General features: G+C 34.6%; 3 protein-coding genes across 6 annotated transcripts in view; 1 reads left to right on the top strand and 2 right to left on the bottom strand.

Moving 5' to 3' along the window:
* LOC135840688 (WD repeat-containing protein 47) overlaps window positions 1–15,770 on the bottom strand; it is a 79,984-nt gene extending 64,214 nt beyond the window's left edge. Inside the window, exons 1-2 of one of the 3 annotated variants that reach the window (XM_065357324.1) lie at window positions 15,384–15,770; window positions 1,532–3,112 (exon numbers count right to left, since the gene is read on the bottom strand). In XM_065357324.1, coding sequence (XP_065213396.1) covers window positions 1,532–3,093 — 1,562 coding nt within the window. In that variant the 5' untranslated portion in view covers window positions 3,094–3,112; window positions 15,384–15,770. Of the gene's footprint in view, window positions 1–1,531; window positions 3,113–13,456; window positions 13,566–15,383 lie in introns of those variants that run through there. The other 2 variants (XM_065357325.1, XM_065357323.1) reach the window with 2 other exon arrangements.
* Window positions 15,771–16,130: 360 nt separating this feature from the next.
* On the top strand, window positions 16,131–17,254 carry LOC135840691 (uncharacterized). The gene is made up of 3 exons (XM_065357336.1): window positions 16,131–16,459; window positions 16,535–16,671; window positions 16,760–17,254. The coding sequence occupies exons 1-3, from the start codon at window positions 16,397–16,399 to the stop codon at window positions 17,238–17,240; spliced, it is 681 nt and encodes a 226-aa protein (XP_065213408.1). The 5' UTR covers window positions 16,131–16,396; the 3' UTR covers window positions 17,241–17,254.
* Window positions 17,198–19,360, bottom strand: part of Tmc (Transmembrane channel-like) — a 27,539-nt gene continuing 25,376 nt past the window's right edge. For both annotated transcript variants that reach the window (XM_065357316.1, XM_065357318.1), the window contains exons 12-15: window positions 18,718–19,314; window positions 18,470–18,644; window positions 18,048–18,398; window positions 17,198–17,838 (exon numbers count right to left, since the gene is read on the bottom strand). In XM_065357316.1, the coding sequence (XP_065213388.1) occupies window positions 17,297–17,838; window positions 18,048–18,398; window positions 18,470–18,644; window positions 18,718–19,314 (1,665 nt within the window). In that variant the 3' untranslated portion in view covers window positions 17,198–17,296. The remainder of the gene's footprint in view (window positions 17,839–18,047; window positions 18,399–18,469; window positions 18,645–18,717; window positions 19,315–19,360) is intronic.

Here is a 19,360-nt window from a genome sequence, read left to right as displayed (position 1 = left end):
CAAAATCTGCGATTTCGGCTGACTTGTCAATCAAAGTGGCCGCCATTTTGTGAGTAGGGCCATGGTTTTTTTTTAGGACAAGAGCTAGAAATGATCCTAAGGACTCCCCCTTTAAGAAAAAAGTTGTCCCAGAGGATCGGCAGGGGTTGCAATTGATCCTTATGCGGACCCCCGACTATCAGTATTTCAAGAGGTATAAAAACGATTTTTTTGTGTAATGAATGAAAGAGTTTATTATTTTTGCTTCAAAATTTTAAAATGATTTATTCTTAATTTTTTTTTTTTTTTCATTTTTGGTCTTTTTAAAAAATTTTTAAATGTGTTTCGAGCAAACTCATGACTTTTTCATGACTTTTCATGACTTTCATGACCACCTACCAAAATTTATGTTTTTTTCATGACTTTCATGACCGTTAGACACCCTGGTAAGTTCAAATGAAGTTTTTTTTGTTCAATTTTACATTTTTTCAGATTTTACGTAACTATAGTCTTTGTTCAAATACCACAAAAGTCTTTTCAACAGATTCATTTCAAAAAAAAAAAAAAAAAATACGAACTTCACCTTCGAACTACTTTTAAAAGGTATACGAGTACGTAAGTACCAGATGCACGCGTCTAGGTAGTTCCTTAGTTCAAGTGGAGCGAAATCATAGATTTTTAAAAACATTTTATAATTCTCCTATTTTGTAACTTTTTCTCACTTTTAAGACTCTTTCAGATTTCAACGAAATTTCACAACCAGAATTCATCCATCCCTCTTTCACTCTTCAGTGTTTTCAGAGGATTCAAAATTCTTCGCAGATTTTGTAGTAAGTACATTGTACAAGATTTCATTCAGATTTTTCAAATAATTTCATGATTCGAACCTCAAAAAGTTCGTTTCAAAAGAAGAGTAAAATTCGAATCACATAAAACATCTATGTACGTATCAACTTTTGGAGATCGCAAAAAGGAGTTTTTGATACTAAGAGAACTATCGAGATGTCCGTCTCCGATTCGAACCTTTCCATTTTTTTTGTTTTTTAAATTATTTGAAAGGTTAATGTGAATAATTGCAAAAGATTTTGGCAACTTAATTTCCTTCGCTTTATTTCTTCCGCAATAATTCATACTCGTCAAAATCTTCCTCCTCTCCCACCAATTAAAATCCATAAAAAAATGCCTTGATCACGAATTTTTGGGGAAGGTCAAAGAACGACCTTTGTATAGGAAAAATCACGCAAAAATGATTTCTCTTTCCTCTCTCAAAAATCCCATACGTTCTCACATTACGAACCAACGAGCAGAAGTTTTTCCTAACATATCATCAAGTCGCTCGATTCGAGTTATATGCTCAATAAACGCGTTAAAAATAATTACCAGTTCGAGTAACTGATAAATTAAACGGTTATTATGGAGCGAGCGCTTCGAAAGACGTGTAACTCGTAACATACCCGCCAGACAATTAATAAATTTTACACTTGGTCGTGATACGCACACGAGCTTTAAAAAAAAAGAAGAGAAATACCAATAAACATAAGAAAAAACTCACCTATCTTCTTGTATTCGATTCTCGGTGTTTTGTAACTGCCTGAGTAATTCTTGTCGTTCTTGTTCTTGAGCTATTAACGTATCGTGTAGCTTTTGTTTTTGCCTTTGGAACTCCTTCATTAAATCACCTTGGTCGTAATTCTGAGCATTGTTTAAGGTGGCCTGCGCATCGCTCAGCACGATCGTAGTAGCCGTTGGTGGTTTCTCTGAAAGGGAATCGCGACGAGAAGATCTAGCTGTGGTTGAATTGGAAGTCTCACGACTTCGGTGATCCGGCGTAGACGAGGCGGATTCGTTATTTTTCTTATCCGGACTGTTGGATCGAGCAGGGGCTAAAGGTATCTTGGGTGTGCTATGGTGTACTTCGGAAATGGACGGCAGCTGGTCGAAGGTGCCGCTTAGAAATACGTCGTTTTCGTTTTCGAATAGTTTATCGACGGATGTATTCATCGATTTGCTGGGTTTCAAGCCGGATAGATGGAAACTGGCGAACGACGATTTAACCATAGGACTGGAACTCAGGTCGGCGGCTGATAGAGCCATTAACATGGCTTTGCTGTGACTAGAATTATCTTGACTGTTGGGTAGTATATCTAAAGAAGGTAATAACGATCGCGACATTATATCGGCCGCTGATCTAGGTCTAGTAAATGGCATCGCCGAATGCGGGAAGGTTTTCGGCTTGATGGGCGTAATCAGCATATGCTCAGTCCATGAGGTTTCCAACGACGGTCGTTCGATTTGCTCGACGTCTATGTTGAGAGTTTTCTGTTCGAAAGGTATGGCGAACGTATCGGAAGGTATGTTTTGCAACCACGATAACAAACTGAGATCGGAATCGCCGAAACCTACGCTACCGTCGAGTAAACGTGAAAAGTTGATCTCTTGTAAAAGTTGCTCTTTCGAGCCGGTCGCTTTGGCTTGGCAAAATCGAACGCAAGACTCGTACAGCATACCTTTGATGACCAACTGTATGAGTCGATCGTTTTTCGCGATAACGAATTCTTTTTCATTAGCCTTTTTAATAGGTGGCAAGTATTTCTCGACTAGAGGATAAATATCGCGAAAGCACTGTACTCGAGCGCTGCTCGGATTCCAATCTTTATAGCTCAAATGATCGGACAGTCTTGGCAAGGTTAACATCAAACACAGATTCGAGTAATCTTCCTTGGTCGGTGAAACTTTTTCCAACTCGTGAAGCACTTTGACTACTTCTTCGACGGCGCTATCCAAATTCGCCGTACTCGAGCCCATCACGCAGGCCGCTTCCGATTTTATACATAATAACTCTATGTACTTGTGTTGTAAAATCACGAAACGAAATCGTTTCATATCGAACTCTTGCAACGCCTCCATCGGCTGTATGAATTCCAATACATCGTCCCATTGTCCGTCTAGAATTAATTGCCGCAGAAAAAGAACGTCGTCCGAGTAGTACCCGTTAATCACACCGGTTTCGCGTTCTATACCGAGCTGCGCTATATGCAGGCCGCGATTTTGTAAAAATTCCAACACCAGACGAATGATATCTTCTTCTCTGAGCGTCAGGTGAGCGGAAGGCATCACGTATCGTATACGTAACCTGTGTAAACCAAAACCAAAAATACCGAGCGTTATTTACACAATCATGTGGGTAAGATATAAATAAGTACATTGTACAAAGTGAAGTAAATACAGTCATAAACATATGCACGAGTACAAATGTTTAAAAGGCTTCTCAAAACGCGTTTTGACGGTTTTTTAGTCGAATTTTCTCAACGTTAATCCACTGGAGAGAAACTAAAGAACACGTATTCTAAGGTAGTCTCTCATTTGAATTTTACCATTTTTTACAAAAATTTTCATTTTAAGCAAAAAAAAGCATCGCTTTGCAAATTACAGTAACCATTATAAAAATTGTAATTTTCTCAAAAGTAAAAGTTAATTGAGGAGATGAGGATTTCCAAAAAGCACATTTAGCCAAACTCCAGATCCCAGATCAGCATACCCATATTTCAAACCTTTATTAGGACAATTTTGGATGAGCAGGAGGATGACACGTTTTTCAAAGGTAAAAAAAAATCGAAAACGCCCATTTCTCCCCCCTCTCATTGCTCTACGTTAGAGCGAATCCTGTTTTTATAAATGTTGAATTTGAACACGAGTAATTTTTGATTCAAGATCGGCGATCATCCGCCACCAACCTGAATCAAAATACTTACTGAATTTGAGCTGTTTTCATCGCAGAATTCAAAAATATATCCTAAGCTGTATATTTCAATTTCCACAAATTCGCAGCTGATTCCCCCCTCCCCCCTTCCACACAGACACTGCATCCCTCCAAACCAAAATTTTACGTTGATCAATCATGTATCAGCAAAAATTAAAGAATTTTTGAGGTTTTTTACGTACATTTTTTCAATGTTTACGAGTATATTTAGTAGATTTATGGAATGAAGGAAAGAGAGGGATGAGTTTAGTCTCGACTCGTTATTGACGGAATTTCACAACTGTTTTCCATGACTCACTCCTCCCCCACCACACAAACCCTCAAAAGATGATGATTTCAAATGGTGTGTGAAACGTACTCTCAAAAATTTGTCTAGCACCATCAATTTTTGTCCAAAAACTGGGATTCTTTAGCCCGAAAATTAATTTGAACCCATACAAAATAATAAAGGGAATTTTCCATCTTTTCAGAGATCTCATACGTCTTTCAAAAAAAAAACAAAAAACATGAAAATATTTACATTTTTTAGATCAGAATATTTTGAAAAATTTCCTGATGTACGAGAATATTCTTTTTTGAGAATATTTTCATAACAACATAACTAGATGTGGTCGTGTACTACTAAGGTGGGTAATTTTCATTTTTTTTTTTTTAATTTAATGGAGCTTAGCGAAAAATTGCAGTCAAATAATCTCAATAAGGCACAGACAAATTTTCAAAATTTTAGATCAATTTCAACTCTCTTTCAGTCTACTGATAACTCAAAGGTTGAAAAATGTTTCAAAATTTAAAAAATGTATTTAGGTGATCATTCCTGATGTTTGTTTACTATTTCTTTCTATCTTCATATTCCAACACCTGATTCAGTGCTGAAATACTTTTATGTTTTTGAATTATTTTTCAATTTGTTTTGTTGGAAATGAAGGATTTGAGCTACTCCAAATGATTTTTCTTCGAAAGCCCAACTTTTTTGTGATTTGGCCAATTGGGCAGGGTACCCTACTACACTCTTAAAAGAAGTTTGTTGATCATATTTGATATTATTTCTACGTTTTATTGAGATTATTTGTCCATAATTTTTTGCTGAAAAAAAAATGAAAAACGACCCACCTTGGTGTGTTACCAACAATACATAAAAAAAATTCTCAAAAATTAATTTTACTCTAGTCAGAAATCTTAAAATTTATAACACAGAAAAAATCACTGCCTATTAGAGCCTGCGGAGCAAGCTTAAAAATTTTACCTCAATTCAAAAAGTATTTCTTTATTTTTTGAGTCATTAAGAAAAGTATGATTTTTCAGATTAATTATGTGAAATTTTACCAAAAATTGATTCAATTACTCGACTTGATCAACTCAGCTCCTCGTAGTTACTACATCAAAATTCAGATCAAAATTTCTTGTTTCAACAAACCCGGAAATTCTCAGCTTTTTCGGAATGAATTTTCATACAACTCCTAAGGTGAAAATCAAACGATTTTTTTTTCAGACATCCCTCTATATCCCGTTCGTTCTGATACGATTAATTTTGCGAAAATTCAATTCGAGAGAATAATTCAAAAATAGATTAGTTCCTCTACGTTAAAATTAGATACTTTGTATTAATCAACATTTTACTCGAAGAAGGAAATTCGTCTAAAAATGTTCCAGGTAAGCCCGTACAATACCTCCTAAGTAGCATCCCACCGGTTAAAAATAAAATACCGATTTTACACGTACGAGATTACATATTGTACGCGTATAACCTGGACTATAAACACGTGTTTCCAGTACCGCGGACGATTTTAAAATTTGGAACGATCCCAAAGTTTCACGTGTGTAACGCATCATCAAGGTGTACATCAAACCTGCCAAATACTCGACCGGAAATTTAAAACAAGAATCCATAAATGACAGCGTTAAGAAATTTACAACGCGAACCTTTTATTACACGCAAGCGTTCGCAAGAAAATCACATACTCGGAAATGTGAAATTGATATTAATTGCGCGAAATCAACATCCAACAGATCCACATGTACCTATACGAATTGCTCTAGCTCTGTCAAATCTTTAAACGTAGCCACTATTTACCACAAAGCCATCATTAATCTTGTAAATAGACTAATTCGTCTTTATTTGCGTTCAACCATAGCGATCTATCGTTGTAAATTATGGTAAATTTTTGATGATATTAGTCACACTAACATACCCTTTTTTTTTTTCGTTTCTCTCTTTTATACTTCTACCTCTATACTCTTTACCTTAAATACCACAAGACATCTGAAAAGATAAACCATGCGTCAGAGTTCACTCGTGATGAATGAATTTTTCGTGAAGGTAAACTTTTATAAGGGCTAAAAGCGTAAGATCTGAGAACAATTCGACTTGACGTTTACTTTTGGTACCTCGTCGTAAGTATATTATGCCCCGCAAGAATTGAAAATAATTTTTTAAATTGCCCGCTACAAAAAGCTCTCTATGTAATTGCCCTTTGTCGACGATTATAGTATTATTCTATCTAAATCTGACGTAAACTTTGAACTCGAGCAAGTTGGCGGAATTTTTCAAACGAGACGATTCGCATCGAGTTCGATGTGATCGTCGTTTTCTACGTGTATGGTTTTTCTTTTTACTCGATGATAACACGTTTCGAATAAGTATAATTCGTGTTATATTTATGACCCGTTCGATATCGATATTATATCGTTCTCACCATTACGGAAAAAATTTCGCCTAAGTAATTGCGAACTCAACGAACCATGTTTTAAATTGTTAAGAATGTTGCGCCGCTATTCGTTCGTTTCGTATACACATAAACAGCATGGCATAAATATTATACGAGTTCGGGTGTGAAATACACTAAAAACTGTACCACCGTTAATATACTTACATAAATGAAAAAAAAAAAATTATTCATACCGTTGCCCTGTTGCCTTTTATTCGTTGGTCGGCAGTATTGCATACTGAGGTCTCTTTACGTGTAGCTCAACATTGTCCAAGACGTAAACTAATAGATATTAAATTAGCCTCGAAAGACAGAACAACAGATTTTTTTATGAGAAGTCAAGGCTACACCGAAGAAGTACTTGCGCTTATTTCGGATGAGTATTCTTTATCGCGGACGATAAACCACTAATGAAATGTTATCCGTTAGTTAAATCATATCTACGTAGAGTTGTTTGATTGAAAATTAAAATGACTCGAAATACGTATTTCACGCACATTTTAAATAAATTACTCAAGTATCAATGCAAGAATTGGAGGAAGTACTAGAGTGTTTTTTTCAACTTTGATACTGCTTTTTTTGTTGGAGACAGAAGTGAAAAAAAATTATTCCCAAAGTTTTCATTTTATTTGTCACAAAGTGTCACTGATTTCCACATTTGATAAATTCCTGCATGAATTTTTCATCCACAAAAATTGCCAAGGATATATTAATTGCTGAATAATAAGGACTAGTAGTACCAATTTCATGTTCAAAAAGTGTGTGATCTTCTAGAATAATTTTTAAGCGCTGAAGTACTTTTCACTGCTTACAAGAGAACTACCTACTTGTAGTTGAAAGTGTTCAATAGTGATTTCGGCTAAAAAGTTGGATTTTTGGAAAAACATGTTCTAAAATTCTCAACGTAAAATTTCAATTGACCATACTACTTTTTTTTAAAAAAAGAATTATTGAATTTAAAGTAGGTACTTGGTTTGTTATAAAAGTACTTAATGGAAAATTCCGTAAGTAATTTCGACTCACCAAACCCGAATTTTACCATGTCCACTGCTCACTCATTTAGAGTTTTCAACGGAACTTTGATTCAAACTTGAAAAAAAATGTCCCTTGAAGGGGGTATTCCAAAAAATATATTATTTAAAACGTTCAAAAAAGAAAATATAGGTATGCAAGAGATGATCTGAGCCATTGCTGATATTTCAAGGTTTAAAAATTTCGTGGATTTCTTTTTTTTTTTTTTTTTTTTGAAGGGAGCATCAAATTTTCTGAAACCTTGAGAAATTTGGGTAGTGAAAAACAGATATTTTTGTTTCATTTTCTAAAGAAATATTTTTTTAGGTTCCAAGTTTGATCTATTGAAATCAGGGCTGGTCAAAGTCTGTTTGAAAATGAATTAACGAGCAGTCAATTCAACTCATTTTGAAGAGAGTTTCAACCTGACTCTTTTGAAATTCTTTTTTAAAAAAAGGATCGAATTCTGAAAATTACAATTTTTTCTAATTCGGAAACATGTTTTTGCCACATTTTTTCTGGATTTTAAAATTTAAAAATGAAATTTTTCGAAATCGAAAACTCCACCTCATTCTAATTTGGTTGCGATGTGAACATTTTTCTTTGATGAGTAGTTTATAAGAAAAGGGAATGAAATGTTGCGTTAAAAATTTTCTTTTGCGAGTCTTTAAAAAATTTAGGAAGAGGAAATAGACCATATTCGAACGATATTGTCCATATCTTGAAAAGGTAAACAATCGGTGAATTTAGAGCCGTTGTCGGTTCTTATCAGTAAATTTTGGGCCAAATATCCTGAAAAAAGTATTACTTTTCGCTTATTTTCTCGCGGTTAGATAAATTTTAAAATAAAATGCCGAAAAACCGAAGTATTTTCGACCGAGAATTCATTTTTTCTGGTTAGTTTTCTAAAATTATACATATTTAAGGAGAATTCTTTAAAAATTGCCACTTACCTATACGTGATATTTGCCCCAAAATTGAAGAAAAAGGTACTGATAAGGACCAAATCTGCCATTTTGTGACGTCAGTCAAATATGGTCTATTGGAAAAATTTTCAGGTGATAAAATTTTTTTTAGCCTCCAACAACTTGGATTTTTTCTCCGTATGCATTTTCAAATTCAGCTTTGAAAACCAATTTACGTAGTTTTAAGAAAAATGAAGGAATCCTCAATTCGTTAGTACATATAGATGTTTCAAATTCATTTTTTAAAAATTAAATATCACAACCAAATTTTTTTAGTATATTTTTTGACGAACGTTAAATGGCCGAGTATATCGTACTTGCTTCCATAATTGATGATCAAATGCAAAAAAACTAACATGGAAAAAGGGTTGAAAGGATCCGAAGAAAGTTAGACCAAATTCTTTGAAGAAAGACCGCCGATTCAACAATGTTTTCAACATGATTTTGAAAGGAATCATATACGAAGTTGCAACTCAAAGTAACTCAATTGAGATCTTGATGCCCCCTCCCTCCCCTTCCTCATATTATTTTTTTGTTTTTGATTCAGTGCTACTATGATGTCAGGTACCTATATTTATTACATCTCGCTTCCTCGAAGAATTCAAAACAAAGACGGTACCACTACCAAGCGGCCAACTCGTCACCGACGAAATTCAATAAAATATGAAAAAAACATACCGCGGTATCGCTTGACTACTGATGCATTAGGCATTTGGACAAATCCACACACCCTCTGCTGTTATTCTACTATTGATAATGATAGGAAAAAGGAATCACTTTTGATCGATACCTGTCACGCCGCAGTGTAGTGTGTACTTAGTACTTAATCACAGCCAAAGGCATTCTAACGTGAAAGAAATTCATTGCGAATCATTTTTAGAACCGTTATCCCCTCAATCGAACCAAAATCGAGGATTGTATTTCCTCGCATTATGAAACGTTCAACATCAACTGTATATATAGTACGCTATCAATTACAAACGTAATTACCACTTTACAAGTACGTATTTAAACATCATATTCATAAGGTACTCAATGTACACAAGCAAAAGGCTGCGCAGTTAATAGCATTAGAAACTGGAACTATCGAAGCTTGAAAAATGATTTCCATACGTATGCTCGGCCATCGTATACCGCCGGCTCTTTAATTCTATCCGTATACGTTTACGTACACTGCACTGTACTGTACACTGTACAGCCTGTACTCCTCTTTGAAAGAGGAATACACCTAGAATAATTTTCCTGTGTATCGTGTCTACTGTCTTTATACAGTCTAATTATATACAAATACACGTAATACGTATTATTCCAAATTTACCTACGTGTATGTATAATAATGCTTCGCAGACCAATTTCAATTTTTTGACCGAAATTCTATACATGGATATATGCGCGATTGTACAGTATGCTCGGGAAACCTCTTATGAAGCGAATGATTCATGTTGTTTCGAATGAAATTATAGTGCTTATTACACATTGCCACCACGTGCGAGGCCAATAAGCCATATGAACGTGACGTTATTTAATTCAAGCGTCGACGATGCCGACGAGATAATATTTCAGCGAAATTTTTTCCAACTTGAGCACTTACACGATAAAAAATTCGCTTAAAAGCAACAGACAGAACCTGGGGAATAATTTTTTCTAAGGTGTTCGCGAAAAAATAAAATTTTCAGACACGTTTGCTATAGAGAAAAATATCGTGCATACGCCTACTATTGTTTTGTTCAACTATAAGAGATTAAATGACGATTCTCATGAAAGAAAAAACACGACGTGAAGAAAATTCGCCTACAGAATTTTGAGATGTGGAAACACTTTAAAAGTTCATTCACTTAATGTTTATCACACTTCTACAAACACGCTTATTATTCATAATACCTAACTCGTAATACTTGTACATTATAAAGAAATCTTGGAAGTTGGTCGTTTCAAAATTAAAATAGGGAAAAATTGTTTTTTCGGCATTCTCCAGCATGAAACCTTCATGTGCACAGTAAGTACTACATAGCAGTATCGTGGTTCAGAGAAATGATCTTCGATTATTTTTTTCGGGTTACCGAATTATTTTTCTAATTTTACATAAAACTAAATATCTGAGAATATAGTTTTAAACCAAGGGACCCACTTGAAGGGGATTTATGGGCACAACATTTTTTAAAAACAGCGAAAATTCGACTAATTTGACAACTTTTTGAATACAAAAAATTGAAATGTTTCAAAATTTGAAAAATCAAACACTTCACTCATTATCAAACATTTTGTTCTCATCCCAAACTGACTTTTTCAGCTTCAATAAGATTGTGCGGATCCACGAAAATTTAAGAAAAATTCCGGCATTTTTTAAACCTCCTTTCCCAATTTATTTTAAGTCTCTAGTGAACCATCAAAATAATAAATTGAAAATTTTTACATCAAGTATGCAAATCTTCGCTCTCGTAAAAATTTTGGAGCCTCATTCCACCCTCCCTTTCTCATCCAGTTTTATAGCAAGGAAAAATTGACGTAACAACAAAATTTTCAGAAATGGAGGAATTAGGGCTAATTTTTAAAATTTTGGCGCATACAACTTCAAAAGTTTAGTATTTACTTCATTTTTCGTCGAAAAATCCTTCAAATTGAATAAACGTGCGCTGTTTTCAAACATATTTCTCCAAACAGCAATTCCTTGATGTTCAATTCACACGAATTTTCAAGTTTTATGATCAAAATATTTCATTTTTTGACCAAAAGTACTAATTCAAGTCCTCTGATTGTAGGTAAGGGGGATTCAAAACTCCACAAGTTTGGAGTTCCATAAAAAGAAAAGAACAGAGTGACCAATGGTGTGAGCACAAAATATTGAAATTCTACGTGGAGTTCGACTGAGTCGTATCACAAGACACCGAACTCCATTTAATATCAATTTCCAACCAAAAATTCACTTTTTCAGTCAGCAGTTTTACGATGAGGGAGGCATCCCAAGTGACCAAAAATCTAACCACACAAAGCTAAATCGAAGAAGCATGCAAAAATACGTCACCAGTCAAAATCTCAAGTGCAAAACTGAATTTTTTGATTTTTGACAAATGTTTGAAAATTAAAGGACCAAAAAATGGGAAAAATCCAAATTTTATCAAATTAACCTAAAAGACTGAATATGTGAAATATATCGCCATTTTCAACTACCTGAATCGATTGGAACCACAAAATTTTGCCCAATCAAGTTGGAAATCTTAAAATCTGCTTTCTATTCTAATCTCAATACACTGGGTCGATTAGAGGTGGTTTCAAGCCGTTTTGAAGCCTCGTAGCTATACATTTTTGAAATTCCAGATTTTTAAAAAGTGTCATAAAAACTTCAAATTAGCTTCAGCGCGTATAAGCATGATTGGTGCTTGTTAATGGTTCATTCAACCACCTACACGTACCTTATCTTTTGATCCCCTCGCCCCGAATCGATTGGAAACTGATTCAAACTGTATGGAGTAGCTATGGAAACTCCAGCGGATTTTTGAAATTTTCATCAAAATTTCACCCAATGAAGTTCGAGAGCTAAAACTGGCTATTGGCTTCAGCCGGTTCGAAACCGTACCCTTATTTCTCCAGTAGTTTTAAGTATAATTAAATATTTGAAAAATTCATTGCACCATGCCGTTCGACGAAAAAAGCTGATATTCAGTTCGAACCACATTTTTGACAATCAAGTCGACTGGAGAAGGTTTTAGTCTGTCCTGGAGTCTTAACAATTTTTTGAAAATTCCAGTTACCCAAAAAATGGCATAAAATCCTTCGAAATGAACTTCAGCACCCATAAAAACCGTTCATGTATTTTCATATTTTTCAAATTTTCAAATGAAACCACTCCGGAGTAACATACGATTCCGTAATTTGGTGAGTTTTGATTTTCCTAAATTCTGCTCAAATGATTTTATTGATTTTCAAAAATTTGCCAAAAATTGAAGAATGCACTTTAGCACCTGAAATATTGGATTGGTGATGTAATTTTGAGCGTTGTTTCGATTTAGCTTCGTCTAGTTCAAAAAATTTTCTGCTATTTGGGATACCTCTGTCAAAATGAAAATATCTAAAAAATGCATGATAATTGAATATAATTTTCGACCATTTCAATGAAAAAATTGTGAATTTACAACTCAAATTTTGAATTCCTGCATCGAACAGAAGCTGCAACTAGAGAAAATGGAGTATTTCTTGAACTAATCACTAAATTGTCATAAACCAGCACCTTCTGTCTTTGCTTAATAATACTTCTCAGCTTTCAACTCAAGTCCTGAGGTATTCATTATCATCATCATGTTCATTTCCATTTTCGAAGATCATCGATAAAATACCCAATTACTGCAGTTAGACAAGTAGGTGGATACCTTACCGACATAAATACTTATTATTTACATTTCAAAGTGTTTCTACCGATCATCGGATAACTCACACGCAATAAGGTTCTCATAAACGGATTCGTGTTTTTGGAATATTATACATAAGCCACGATGAATATTCTTCATTTCAGTACCTTTTCTTAATAGTGACCTACTAAAAAAAAGCTAAAGAAGTAAAGTTCATTCGCATGCATTCAAAATAAATCTATACGGAAACACGCGAAGTGTACCAAGGTATCAGGAATAAACCCATAAGCGAGCATTCGAATGTGAAAAATCAAAGCAAAAAAACATGTTACCGAATAAGAATATAGCGATAAAACAGTGCACATTCTGGCTTGCATTTTGCAATGCAGTTTACACATTATAATACGTTATATTTGGGGAACTAGATCTACGTACGTGGAATTACGCGGAGTAGTGATTTTATTAAATATTATGCGCAATTCATCCAAACATAACGCATGAAAAAATTACCGACAACTGGAATACAAGACCGACATCGACAATGTGCCACAAAACGTGAAAAAAATTCAACTCATATGCTAATTCGGCAACTGACTACTATACTTGAATTTTGTACACATTGGTCAAGTTCAGATCGTACCTCAAGTGTTCGAGAAGTATGTAATTACCCTACCTCAACCAAAAACAACGTACCTGGTCTTTTTTCCACTAGATGCGAATGTCGCAGATTTTTTCGCCTTATTCGCGAACGACACCATTTAGTTACGACGTAAAAATTTACCATGAAAATGTACACACACCGACGCCTTTATCAACACGTTGCCAAACACGACGATGGCGAAATAGGGATGAAATTTCGAGCACGCGCGTTAAGTCACTACCCACTGCAAGAATTGCTACCTCGGTCACTGCATTTTTCCCCGATCGAGTTGAATGTTCGCGGTTATATAAATACATACCAACGCCCCAGGGCGCTTTAATAGATCCAGTTATCTCTTCGAAGAACAAGTTCAATTGGATTTGGACAGTTTTACTATCGCCAGGGCACATTATAATACCTTTTAGAATCTACAGGTAAATGAACATGGCACAAGGTTCAGCATCGTGCCAAAAACTACAAGTGCATTTTCTTTCATCAAAGCAATCACGATGTCATTGGTTCGGAAATTTTTCATTTTTATTCCAGATGTGCGCATAAGGGTAGTTCAGTTGTGATTCTGCGCCAGGAGGGGTCTGTTATGAATATTTACCCCGAGAAATCCTTTCATCTCGCATCAACAAATCGACATTCACCTGCAATTGACCAAAATCAAGAACCTACACCACATTCTTCGATCTTTAATACTCGACAAAAAAGATAAACTGGGTATCAATAACTCATTAAATGATCAAAAAATCGACGATATTTTAAAAAACATCCTCGGAGTGCTGCAAGCAATGACAATGGGATCAGCAATTAGTCAGCCACATTAAGAAGAATCCTTTAGAGAACGAATTAATCGACAACAGAATAGCTGTTCCAATTAAGCATAGTTAACTACAGATGTGTAAATGAGACTACCGGTGTATTTTTAAACGACATTCGTATTCACACAAACTGGCATACAGTTAGAATGTGTACATTAAATCGACCATCTCGTCGACCATCTCATTCTCGAAAACATTCCAGGAAAACTGGCAAACTGGAATATGATTTAACTCATTCGGATTTATTTACCAATACCACAATCTCTACCTGTAATATCCAACTCCACACCATTCTATGCAAAAAAATACACGTTTTTTTTCATTCAATTCAAAACACATACAACACTGCAAAGTGCAAACCAAAAATTTTTGGTTTAATTTTAACCGACATGAAAAACACGGTGTTTTGTGATCGTCGGTTTCATTCACGTAAACGGTCATTTATTCGAGCAGAACATAGAGTTTCGTAAGCTAAGCCATAAGCAAGAAAGAAGAGATTACTCGAATATACATATAATTTTGTTGATTATAGCGTGCGACATTCGGTAAACCGAGGTCCTTAACTTGTTTGCAGATGAGAACTTGACCTCTCCGAGTCGAACTTGAATAGGTTAAGAAACCGAATCTCATTTCAATACAACATCCGAGAGACAGACGTATAAGTGAAAATCATATCAGCATTCCACTTTTAATCATAAATTAAACTTTCACGTCAATTGACGCAGGTTAAACGCCCCATTCCCTTTTTTAGATTCAGGTTTGAGTAATCAATTATCAAGTATGGTATACTTAAGTGATGACATATTCCATCTTTCTTCGAGATCGTGACATTGGCGAGACGTGTTTCAAAATACAAGGAAAAACAAAGTGAAATGTATTCCAGTTGTTTACATAAATTTCAATCGTATCATCAAGATCATATGGCTCATGGATATCATTTTACGAAAACATAAACATGGAAAATGCATATTTTCGGGAATACAATCGACGAAATTGAATCAGAATTTAAATTAATGCGCATAAAATAATCAGTTTTAGGTATCAAAGTGCATTAACTCTTTGAAAATCAAGCAATTTGGAGTAAATAAAGAGTAAAATCTGGTAAAGAAAAAGTTGCATAATAAATAAGTAAAAGTTTGACTTCGTTACTTACCTACCAAATGATCAGAAACACCGTCAAATTAACGAAATTACACAAATCATATGTTTTCACACATTCAATTTTATAATAACATAACACATTTAATTCGCGATGCGGTAAATTAAGACGAAAATTTTCGAATCGCGAGAAAAGTTAAAGACGAATAGATTACCGAAATATACGTGGAATACGAACTTCCAACTACCGTTTAGAACGAAAAAAGTACAACTTAGGTTCGATTATCATTCCGAATGCAACAAATTATCATCGGATCAACGCATATCGCACCGAACTTTCCATTACTGCAACGGAAATACACCATAAATCGACAGAAGTACATACAATTTATGCAAGTACATCGCTGAATATACTAGAAGTTCTCTTGAATTGAAACGATTTTTTTGTTTTGATGAAGATAACACACACCAGCGCGAAAAAAAAGAAAAGAAAGAAAACAGTAGCAACTTAAAGTACGCAAGTACGGTAGCATTGGGTGAGCCTTGCCTTCGTAATAAAGAAATGCACGTGTGTTTTCATGCAGCTGTTTGAATACAAAAATCGTGTTTTATCGAAAGTTGTCTCATTCGAGTTCAAATAAAATATTTAATAGATTTATGACTTTAATTATACGTTAAAATAAATAATTTACATCAAGATTCTGCTCATATTATTGAAAAAAAACGTGAAACCAAAATGGGCCACAAGCCCAACAAAAACGAGGCATTTTGTACTTTCAAGTTGAAACAAGTTACTGATAATAATGAAAAAGTGTGTTATTGTGATAAGAAAGCTTTGTAAACTTTGGCGGAAAAAATTTCACTTCTGAGTTCTCAGATCTCAGAATAAAATGAATAAATAATCTTGGTAATTCGTTGACCGATGAAATGAAATTTACACGTTGAAGACATGATTCTATCGAAATAATTTGCATGTAACAGCTCCAGCAATGCAGATACTCTTTGAACGCTAGTTCTAGATGCTATTTCAACATTGGATATTCACCAGGACCCAGAGAAGGCAGCATAATGGCAGATATTAACGTTGCTGTGTTCATCGAATCTCCATACGTAAAATCTTTCCTGTTTGAAGTAAGGAATACATCATACGAATTGCTCTAAAAACTTGAAGCTAGTTTTTAACTATGTACATATTTGATATTCCAGTGCAGCAAGTATTGGGCCTCCGAAGGTGACCGCGTATGTTACATTTCCAACGTCGAACAACAAGACTTACCTCCTCATATTCAAGGAGCAAGCACCAACTCAGATATGTACCTCGAATTCGTGAATATTTCTTTCGTGTAAGAAACGTCATTTCTCAATAACTTACTCATCTACTCGTTTTTATTACGAAGAATTTATCGTAGAATTCGTAATTCTGTTTTACAGAACTGCGCCGAATGCTGAAAGTCTGATGAATTTCTTAATAAACTTACAAAAATCTCCTCATGTTCCTAGAGTACTAGTCGTGGAAGATATTACCGGATACATGAGTACGTCCGATTCAACGGAGCAAAATTTTCTCTTGCTGTGCGCATTATTGAAACATATTTCTGTAACGTGTTCTAAATTTCACAAAAGTTCTGTATTTTTAATATTATCCATGAAGTTCGTACCGGAAAAATTGAACGTCATTAATTTTATTTTAAATCCTGGTAAAATTTGGAAAACTGTATCAGGTCCTTGTGATAATAGTAATAGCGACGTAAAACATTTCACTTTACAAGAGATCTCAACTAATCCTTTGAATAATACTAGTAGAACTTTGGAATTTTCGTTGATTAAAAAGACTGAAGATCAACTTTTACGCCTCAATAATATTAAAGATTTATTCGAGGAAAGTTGTAATTTTAATAATAAAATATTTTAGCATTGTCGTATAAAGTTGATTTTGGCTTAATTATAAAATAGAACATTGGTAACTTATTAAACATCTGGTAAACGTAGATGAAGTTCATCTAAAGATGATTTCCTACGTAACATGTAGTTTTTCCACTTACTATCTCTTTCCATATTCATACTCTCTGATTTAACTAATTTACTTCGACGTTGTTCTAAAATTTGTTCGTCTTTTGCGCTTAGAATCTTTTTAGATGTAGAAGGTATTTCTAAAACATCAACGTTCAACTTCTCCAAGCTGGGTTTTGTCTCGGGTTCCTCTTGGCTGAATTTTTGTTGCGGTAAAGATAATCTCTCTTCTCTTCTACCTTGTTCGGGAATCTGTTGATCTTCTTCGTGACTTCCCATGGAGAGAACTTTTTTCAATCGACGTTTTATGCGATTACTGATGCTTTCGGTGATTCTGGGTAATTCGGGTACATCGACGACGACGGTTTCGACGAAAACATCATCCTCGATTTCATCGCTGTCGGAATCAAAACCGGCACTTTTACCTATTTGTTTTAAATTTGATCTTTTTTGTAGCTTTTCGAGCACTGCACGAGCTTTGGGTAGTTGACATTCGATTTCTGGAATTTTCATTTGTTTCATTACGTAATTATTTAAATTTATTATTTAACTAGGAAAATAATAAGATTTTCGATCAATTTTGAGGTTTATTTCCGGAGCGAAGCAACGGAAGTGACTCAAAATTTATGAAAATCGTTTACTTTACCAGTTAAATAATTTATTTTATTCCCTTAGTTAGATAAAAGATGCTTATACGTATATTATTCACCTTTGGTTGCTTCGACCTTTTCTTCCTCTATTTTCGAAGTAGTTGGTTGTTTTATTTTTTCAGCTGTTTTCATCAAGTTTTCGCAAGTTTGAACGCGACTGATTTTAATTTCTGGGATATCTGATTTCATCGAAGAGTCATCTTTGATTGAAGATGTTGTTGAATCGCTTTCCTTATCGATGGCTTCTTTCTGTTGTTTTGGTACCATACGTAATAAAGTTCCCCATTTTTTTTCGGATGCTGACTCGGTTTTATTTTTGGCGCGGAATATTTTTTTAATTTTTTGTTTCTCTTCTTCGTCGTGTTTCAGAAGACCAGCATCTGCATCAGTATCTTCAGCTTTTGCAATATCTGAAAATAGAATTTAATTGATAACTTGTTTATAATATAAATTTAAATGAATCAAAATCATTATAATTTACCATCTGCGTTATCAGGAAAAGCGATTTCATCAGAAAGTTTGGTCGATGGTACATCTTGAAGGATTTTTTTCCATTTTGCGAACGTCGAATCAACATCGCTACCTCCTCTTTTACGACGACTGGCCATTTGAAACATCTTCTTTCGTTCTTCTGTGCGTTCTCTACGTAATTGAATCTAAAAACGAAGATTTGACTCTATTATGCTTCATCCAAAGTACACATACTTCAAAATTATTCTTAAAAATTACTTTTAAATCGACGTTTGCTTCTCGTAACGCTGACGTTAGTGATGCCAAGTAATAAATAACCAGAAGCAGCACGATTATGAGTGGTATAACTGTACCCGGCGATGCCATGTAATCTAATATCCAATGTAATTTTTTATGAATAGAATCTTTTAAACTTCGAACAAATATTATATAAATTTTCTTCTCTTGAGCAAATGGTCCGCAGTGCCAAGATGGTTCTAACCAAACGATCGCATAGCAGACGGGCAAAACGCACAGAAACAACATCGTCAGAAGCAAAAATAAATAGAAATTATTCGATCGAGATGCTCGAAATACCACTTCGTGAGGTACGTTGCAAGTCAATACTGCCCACGATCTCAGATACATCATTATCATCAATTTCACCACATTTATTAACGGCAATCCGGGTGAGAAAAACATACCCATCCAAACCAAGCCTTGATTGTTGACCAAATGAAGAATATTCTCGGCTATTTTGAAATCGGCGTACTTCGGAAATTTTTTCTCTAAATCCCAACACCATACTTTATTCAAATACCTAACCAATAAAGCTCGAATAAAATCACCCAAAAATGTGGAAAATATATTCTCGGCCTGAAAAAAAAAATATTTGATGATTGAAATTATTGAAACGATGAAT

This window comes from Planococcus citri, chromosome 3 (genome assembly GCF_950023065.1).
Source record: "Planococcus citri chromosome 3, ihPlaCitr1.1, whole genome shotgun sequence".
In the NCBI taxonomy this organism is placed as follows: Eukaryota; Metazoa; Arthropoda; class Insecta; order Hemiptera; family Pseudococcidae; genus Planococcus; species Planococcus citri.
This window is presented reverse-complemented; position numbering and strand designations above follow the sequence as displayed.